Consider the following 9071-nt stretch of genomic DNA (forward strand, 5'->3'; position numbering starts at 1 on the left):
CTTTAGTCATATGAACAACCCCTTCAGAACAGCCCAAAGTCAGGCAAGGTGGCTTACACCAGGAGATAATTTAGCCTGCTGGGACTCTTTGCATTACTAAAACGAGCATGATTTGGGCTTGTAAATGGGTGTAGAATTTTATTTCACTTTCTGAGGGGCATACATCCATTTTAGAGTAAGCCTTTCAGAATAGAAGTTTACTTCACATTATAGGAAATGACATTCCTTTTTTAGATTTCCCTTTTCAAAGCATGCCTCAGATTTCTAACTTGTAGCAGAGAGCTTTTGTATAAGTAATAAAAGTCTTTAAAATTAAAATGCTAATCGTAAACAAACCCAAATGCATGAAAGATATAGTCTGACTGCATAACAAAAGAGAATTATATAATTCTATTTGAGTGAAATCTTTCATCTTTGATTTACAGGTTTGAGTCTGCCTATAACTGAAACCACATTGTTCCATATCTTTCATATCATGGCCTTCCCCAAAATCTTGTTTTAATTAAGGTTCCTTTCAGATTTCAGAATAAAAAGCATGACAGTCTTCACTTATGGCTTTAATATATCTTTTGAGTTTGGAAAATATGTAAAAATGAACATCACTTGCTTTTAAAAGCTGAGCGAGCTATCAAATACTGCAAGTCGAATACTTCAAGGTATCTCCCAGGGTTCATTAGGTGAGAAAGTTGTAAACAAAATAAAAGTTGCTGTAGCGGAGTTTTGTTCATTTGAAGTAGTCTTACATACATGCCCTATCTCTTTCTCTGACAGTAAGGCAACACGTGTAACAGTTTAAGCGTTCATTATCAGCTAAAGGCACAACTCTATGTTATGTTCTCAAACATGGAATTAAACAGCTAAAGTCACGTTGCAGGGAGATCTTGCTGTACTTTGGGGGTCTAAAATAAAGCCTAAACCCTTTGAAGCTTCTTAAGCAACATCAGTTCTCTTGGTGCAGGACTACATAAAAGAATCATTTCGTGTTCACATGATGACCTGTAACAAACACCCCCAACACAACCTCCACAGAAACACCTGAGCTTCAAATAAGCTGCACGCAGTTACTGAAGATCGCTGCTCTTAGAGTCAGGACACAGAAACATTTCAGAACAAACTAAAAGCACATTTGAAAAGCCATCCATTTTTCAAAGACTACTTGATCTCTGCTGCACATCTGGTGAGAGCTACTGTCAACTACGGAGGGTACAGCACTTTTTTTAAAGGCAGAAAATCGCTCATTTTAGGGAATCGTGAATGTGTTTTTATGATAGAAAAGATTACATGAAATGAGGAGGGATGGCCAGGAAAAGGGAAAAGAAAATAAAGCACCACCAAGCACAGAACTTCAGGGGATTTATAGTACAATAAGAAGTGCTTTCCCCTTAGCTAAAATCCCTCATTGCAATTTACACACCTTTCACTTATTCAGCTAAGAACTCATTACGGGGGGTTAGAAAATGGCACGTAAAATAAAGTTGTTTTTTCTTTTTTTCGTTACACAGAGCAAAGAAAACGAATTCTATTAACAATTTAACACAGTATGAAAAAAATTGCCCAGTAAAAAGTGTCAGAAAGTGATTCATGGAGTTTACTGAGTATTTTGCTGGCTGTTGCAGTTCTCATATCTATAATCTATCATGTAGAATTTTGTAATACTCTATTTCACAATTTATGTTGGTGAGCGGGTCAAACAGCATATAAAAAGCATGCTCTAGACTCTTTCTCCCAAGCCCATTTTACTGTAACTCTAGAATTGTAGTGGTTACATTTAAGGAATCTTTAGGGCCCTTTCAAGTCCATCCAAAGAACAAGTGAAGCTGCTATTCAGAGTTTTGTGCCCAGTGTTTATGTTCCATCTGATCTGTGCCACCCAAGCAGCAGACAAGACATGTCTGAGGGTGCTTTGGGGGGATACACAATGATGTCACCCACAGGAAATATCAGGGAGGACTTGGCACTTCACAAGGCTGTCTCTTCTTCCATGGGCTCGCCAGCAGCTCTGTAAAAATAAACAGGCAATCAGAATACGGCACAAGAGTACACAATGACATTGTAGATTTTCATGCATAATCAAAGCTGATTTTTCAGCTCTCTCTGATGTTTATTTGTGTTATTCAGTTATCCATAAATAGAGTTTCTTTCCTAGGAAGTATAAACAAATGTCAAGTGGAAAAACATTTTAGATCCAAGCAATCACTGAAAATGTTCCTGTTTATATTAAAATATGTCAGAATATTTTGTAACTTTTTGTCCAGAAATGTACATGCTTTGTGTCAACAGAGTCAAATAATTTCATGAAAAAAATAGCTGTGATACTTTTATTTTACGAGCTTTTGCAACTAAAAATACATGCATTTATTTTTTCAAGCGGGCCCATACCATTAAAGCGAAATAGTTCACTAGTAGCCAAGGAGTTAGCAGTGTTTCTTCTGGGGCTCTTCTTCAGTCCTCTGATTTTTGATTCTGTGCTTTCACAAATGCATTGCCTGCCTGCCTGCCTGTCACTTCTGAGACCAAATTCTGAACTCGATCAGCAGATCACTGTCATAGAGAAGGTATCTATTAATAATATAAAATCAGATTATACATATATCTTTTATTTGAAAGCCTCTGGGAAATATTCAGCTTAGGCAAGATGAGCTCTTTAAAACATCCAGTAAGAAAACAGTGGGGACATATGCTGTAAAGCGTCATGTGGCGTAAAGTGTCGTAATGCCTTGTATCTGACAAGCTACCACACCTGAGGATTATGCTGGCAATTATAAAATGGGAAGCTTCTGAGATCACAATGAGACCTCACTATTGAAGGGCATAAGAATCTGGACACAAATCTTTTTTTCACCTCAGTCTGGCAGAATACCATATGACAAATGAGCTTAAGACCTCCTTAAAAATAGTCGCTTCAAGCAACTTTGAAATGAGAGGAGAGCAAAAAGTAAACGCAAATTAATAAATGAGATGTTTACCAGTTAAATCTTGTAAGCCAGTATAATAACTGACTTCAGTAAAACATCCCTCAGAAAGTACAAACTCATGAGATCCCATAGAAAAAAAAAAAGTAATTAATGGGAGCTTGCATGGGCTTTGGTAGTTTATTCAGCAAGGAAGCCAGATAATTTTAAATGAATCTGGAGTTTATTAAAGTCTTTCCCAATGAAAAATTCAGCAGTGTGTCTTTAAATGATTTTATACAGGTTATTCCTTTATGATTTGGAATGATCACAGCTAGTATGTTGAAAAATGTCAGATAAATGATATATGAAAAAGAAGCTGTTTTTCAGACTAATCACTTTCCAAAGGGTTATTGACCCTAAAAAATTATTAATCTATAAATCTCAAATCTTTTGTTCCTCACCACATGGTGGAGAATGTTTCCTATGTACAGTAACCACTGTAGCTCCCTCATTCCCGAGAGGCGAGGTGAAGCCCTCTTCCATTCCCTCTTTTTCCTCTCTTGCATTGTTCTGGCTTGCAGCAGAGACCGCACAGTGGCAGCCAGGGTAGGATGGAGCTCAGCTTGCTCCTGAGGTCCTCAGGTGTGATAAAGGATAATGCACCATGTGGAGAATTCATACTGATGCTGTATGCTGCTGTTGTGCTGACCACACGCTTCCGCTTTCTCCAGCCACTTTTGGAAGACCTGCATGTCCTCTGACATAACACAAAAGTGCAATAAGCCCTTGTTAAACATCCAAGACCTTATGGGGCTGTCTGGAAAGAGGATAATTTGGAAGCAGATAACGGTTCAGTTTTTAGGTTCTGCTTAGAGTAAGCAAATGAGAAGAAATAGTTGTCAATAGATTTCAACTGGCGATTGGCAGAGCAGGAAGGAGCTGAGCTCTGGAAAACCTCTGGAAGTGAAAGTTGGGGTTTGGGTTATTTGTAAGGATCTAAGGAAGCAGTACGTGCAACAGTCTGTTCACATGTATTTGGCTTCTGGGACTGACATTCTCATGACCCTAGTACAATTGAGAGATGATCTTATTCAGTGTTTTAGTCCTGGGCAATTTTTCACTGACAAGGGTGCTTCTGAGTGCCAGGACTGACCTTGAGTGCTATATTCTAATATATTCCAATATATTCCAACAATATGCCAATATTCTGCATCAGCCAGAGCCTAAGCACCAAGAAATTTTTATATGCAAGTGCCAGATGCAAGGTCCTTTTTGGAAAAGGAGAGGAGGTTAGGGTGCCCTGGTGAAGCCAGCTGCTGTCTCTCAGTGTGGGTGCTCCCACAGCCTTCCCCAGGCTCCTTTTGAAGATTTATGTGTATGCTTTAACTTCATTTTATTAGTGTCAGAGAAGTCATTGGATCTATCCAATGGCTTATCATTAAAAACATACGTTTTTATGGGATAACGTCTTAGGCCAGAGTTTTGTGTGAGAGCCAGTAAAGTTTTAGGGCCTTAGTACAGAGAGAAAAACACTGTAGTCCCATAACACTGAGCAGTGAATCAATACACACCCATTCTGCTGAAATCAAAAGTTCTCAAAAAAAACCCCAAGAACCAAGGGGGCAGAGTCTGACAGGCCAAATTTATGTTACTTCAGTTATGTCACTGTTAGTTACATCAGTTCAGTCAGTCTTCCTGTAGCTGACAAGAAGTTGGCATAAAAACGTAAAACAGGCAAAAAAACCCCATCCCGTATTGTATGCTCTGGTTCCTCAGAGGTGCAGCTGTGAGCTCGGGTCTGATCCAGACTGATTCCGTGCAGTCAGCAGATTCAGAAAGATACCGACTAGGACTGTAATGATTGTAGAACCACAACTGTGATTTTTCATTAAGGCTTCACTGTGGCTCATTTAAACTGCAAGTTCCTAGGAGCAGAGCCCTCTTGCATTCGCTCTGTTTATTCTGGGGTGCTGGAAAGAGCGCTCACCTATAGCTCTCTATATGTGCAATTCACACTATGGTAGAATGAAGTAGCCTTTTTGCAGTTAACGCTAAACAAAATGATTCTGTTTAAACCTTAAAACAAAAGAAACAGATGAGGCAAAAATCCTACAGTAGGGATAAAATCTGGCAAAACGTGTGACATCTTAAGTATTGTTCTGTGGCAGTTGAGAATAAATGGCAACCATATTATTTATGAGAATATTATTTTAAATAGTTCATATCTACACTTTAAAAAAAGTTAATATTTAAGAATATAGATAAACCCTGTACATCATCCAAAAAATTAAACATTTCTCTTACGTTATTTTTAAAATTAGAATTACAGAGATTCCTTATAGCTACATCATCACACATAAAAATAAAAATTCAAGGTATGTTTCCAAGTCACAGAAACTGCTGAACAAAAGATAGGTTTTCTGGCGTTGTATGGCTGTTTTATGCCATAATCTGTTCCTAATTTAACTGAGCTGTCTCAGGGAAGATCATTGTAATTGAAAAGTGATCCTCTGGTAGCAGAGAGCTGGGGAAAAAGAGGTACATTTCTATACCATAGAGGTGATTCAGAGAGTGTCTAAAGACATCATATAAGAGATCCTGAGTAAGTGTACATCCTAGTAAAAATGGACTTTGTATGGATCAAATAAAAGGGAACTAAAAGTAAAAACCATCATAGTTTAAGAGCAGAGTAAGGTAGCTTCCTCAAAAGAGGAAGTAATGTGCAAATAAGGCAAATTAAATGAACTATAAACTCTCTCAAGTTAAATGTAAGCCCTCAATGAGGCAGGCCAAAGGAGAGTCTGAAGAGCAGCATTTAAAGGCATAAAAACTAATAATAAAAAGATCTTTCAAAATACATCAGAAGAAATGATCAAAGCATAAAAGGAGCATCAAGGAAGGTAGACCACAAAAGCAAAATGAACTATTTATATCTGTGTTCACTAGAGAAGTGTCAGGGAGATTTTATTATTTGCAGATGAACTATCTTAAACTGTATCAGCACTAGAACAAACTGATATATTAAACATTGCCAATTTGCTAAGAGCAGATGATATTTGTCACTGAGTTCTAGGGGAATGCAATTATGATGTTGCTAAAGAAATAATTATTGAGCATATTCTATTGCTTAACTCAGCACCCATGCAAGAGTTAGAGAAGGTAAGAAATGCAATTCCCCCTTTGGAAACTATAGGAGATACAGTAAGCCTGTATGGAGAAATTGAAAGCAGCTATAATTAGTGATAGAATTAGTAGGCATTTAGGTAATAGTAATTTGGGTAAGAGTTATGCCTTAACACTTACAGAGAAAGCAAGCCTTACAAATTTATTAGAAGTTTCTGAAGGAAATTAAGGAAGAGGCATCAAGTGATATCCCTGTGCAAAGAAAGTCTTCCAACGATTTTATCCAAATGCTTTGAGGAACCTAGGTTACAAGAGAAGGTCCTCTCATACATTAATGATCCATCAAATGTAGGAAACATGATAATATTGGTGAATTTTCACCATGGAGGGACTCTCCAGAGCATCTCAAAAAGACTTGGCACACTACCAGTAGATTTAGGTGATAATGTTTGTTGATGATGCCAAATTACTGATACTAGTCAGTTCTAAAGCCCATAACACCATTTCTGAGTGGAAAAGAAGGTAAACAAACACAAACTAACACAGAATACATAAAACAGGGGGGAGGACAGCTTTAGCTGTTTATACACAGTGATGGCTATGACTGAGAGCTTGGAGTTAATGGTAGAAGAGCAGAGAGCAACAGAAACAAGAAAAAATCCCCAACATTAAGCTACTGTGCAAATCCACAGTGTGCCCAACACCTGGAGTCCTGCATGCAGTTCTTACTCCATCTCAAAGAAAACTAGAAAAGGCACAGAGAGGGGCAAGAATCATCAGAGGTAAGAAATTATTTTCATACCAGGAGGAATACAGAGTCTTGAGACAGCTGAAGCCTTTAAAACCAGAAATGGGGCAGAGACTATGAGTAAGAAAAGAACTGCTTTTATTTCTCACAATGCAAGAACTAGGGGTTCCCCGGTGAATTTATTGTTAAGTTTAGAGCAAAGAAAAAGAAGTGCAATGCCTGATGAGGCTGTGGGATTCACTACCTGAGTGCCAAAGGTGTAAGTTGGTTAAAAAAAAACTTTGAAAAGTTTATGCCTGGGTAGGTATCCTGGAGGCTTTTACACAGGATGGGTCAGATACAGCTATTGAGATCTACTGACTCAGCAGGGCAAGGCTGGCTCTCAAACTCCTCTGCTCCTGGTTCTCTTCCTTACGCACCCACCACTGGGGAACAAAAGGAAGGTGGGCAAGATAAGGCTGCAGCCCGACCTGGGGAAGCTATTCTTCAGCTCCTGAGCCTGGCTGTGATTGCAGATCCTGTGAGGTATGACCAGGTAGGTGCAGGTTACTCAGCACAACTGAGGTGGATACCCAAATAGGGAAATGCTAAGTGAAGCTTTATGACTTGAAACACAAACACAGCAAGTGACCCTAGATGATGGCTAGCTGTACCCCATGATCGAACCAGTTGTTCTAGTATATAATATAATGTATGTAATGCAATGTGACTGAAACTGCAACTGCTAGCTCTGTAACACTAAAAGTAATATCTAAAAGTTACATTTTGTTTTCATTTCCATTTGAGTAAAATCTATGGTCGGCTGAATGAAGGCCATAAAGTCAAATTCTGATAAATGTCATCCTCAAGATTTACTGTTTGCTGTAAAAATAGTAAGTGCAAGAGATCTCCCTCCACACCCTTTTATTTTTCCATTTTAAGAAGAAACATACAGAAGCTCCAATGTATCAGGGACAGCACTGTACTGAACATTTTCATAGCACAATTTCTGAAATGGGTGTTTTGGCCAAAGCAAAATTCTAATCAGCTAAATCTGTATCTCACATAGGGAATAAGCAGTTATCAACGCACAGAAGTTATGGTCGTTAGAAATGTTTTATAGGGCATGCCTGTTCCTTTAATTGCATCTGTATTTAAATCTGTGTTAGCATCATGCATGTTTTCTTTCCTATCCACAAACTCTTTTTTTCTATATCTGTTCTCTTCTGCAGTCTATAATCAAGTTTCAATTGGATCTTAAAATGCAGAGTTGTGCTTTGGTAAAATAAAACACCAAAAGCATAGCAGCTTTTCACGGTTTTCTTCATTTAGCCTGCCAGAGGAAATTGAATAAAAAAATAATCGGCACTGTCACTTGAAGAAAAGCAAGAAAGAGAGAAGAAAGAAAGAGAAATACTTAAGATGGGCCTTAGCCAGGAGCATTTTATCCTTTATTCATCAGTGGTAAATGAGTCAGATATGAGTTGGCCAGGAAAAGAGCTGCTTTACCCAAAATCTGAGTTTAAAGTGAGTCATCTCTCTCCAAACACCAATATATCCTCCAACATAACTGGCAAGAGTTTCCCGCAAAGAGGCTCTTGCTGCCGCTCTCTTCATCTGGAGGCCTGACCATCCAAAGCTGAAGTCAACAGGATCTCTACCATCAATTCAGTGAAACAGGGTTAGAGATACAGGCTAGAATTATCAACCTGGCTGACCATCGTGGGAATTAAAAGAAAGTAAATCGGCTCCTGGCATAATGAAGGAACTTTCAGGCTGCCCTGTCAGCCATGGCACTTTCTGCTCTGATCCTGCCCTACCTGTCACAACTAGCTTTCCCAAACAAACACTCAATGCAAAGGCTTGCAAAAGGTCTTCCGAAGGTGGCCCCCATCTACAATGGGGGGAGGAGGGGCTCATCTGCAGTGGCCTTATCAAAAGGGCTTGAGAGCCCAGATGACTTCTCATGTCCCTGCAGCCCTGTCATTTGCCATAGAAAGGGGTTCAAAAAGGAGCTTTGCATACTTGGTCCTTAATTACAACAAGCATAATAAATGTGAAAAAGCAAAGTTGGACTCATGACTACATTACTGCTGTTTGTGTTGGTATGTGCCTATGAAATGAATGTCATGTTCTCATGAAAGGAATGAAATTATACTGGCCTGGAACCAGGGTGTGCAATGTCAAATCAGTCCCTGGATTTATGATCCCATGCTGGACTTTCATTCATGCTCAAAGTGCACCCAGGTCCTCTCAGGTCTCCCCACAGCTCAGAGGACCTTCAAAATCAGACCTTCAGGGTGACCATTTTTGATTCCATATTCCTC

General features: G+C 38.9%; 1 protein-coding gene across 1 annotated transcript in view; it reads right to left on the minus strand.

Moving 5' to 3' along the window:
* Nucleotides 1-1959: 1959 nt before the first annotated feature.
* HDAC9 (histone deacetylase 9) overlaps nucleotides 1960-9071 on the minus strand; it is a 452900-nt gene continuing 445788 nt past the window's right edge. The window contains exon 28 of the mRNA XM_009326083.1: nucleotides 1960-1999. Coding sequence (XP_009324358.1) covers nucleotides 1960-1999 — 40 coding nt within the window. The remainder of the gene's footprint in view (nucleotides 2000-9071) is intronic.

The sequence above is a fragment of the Pygoscelis adeliae genome, unplaced genomic scaffold, assembly GCF_000699105.1.
Source record: "Pygoscelis adeliae isolate BGI_AS28 unplaced genomic scaffold, ASM69910v1 Scaffold15, whole genome shotgun sequence".
NCBI lineage: Eukaryota > Metazoa > Chordata > Aves > Sphenisciformes > Spheniscidae > Pygoscelis > Pygoscelis adeliae.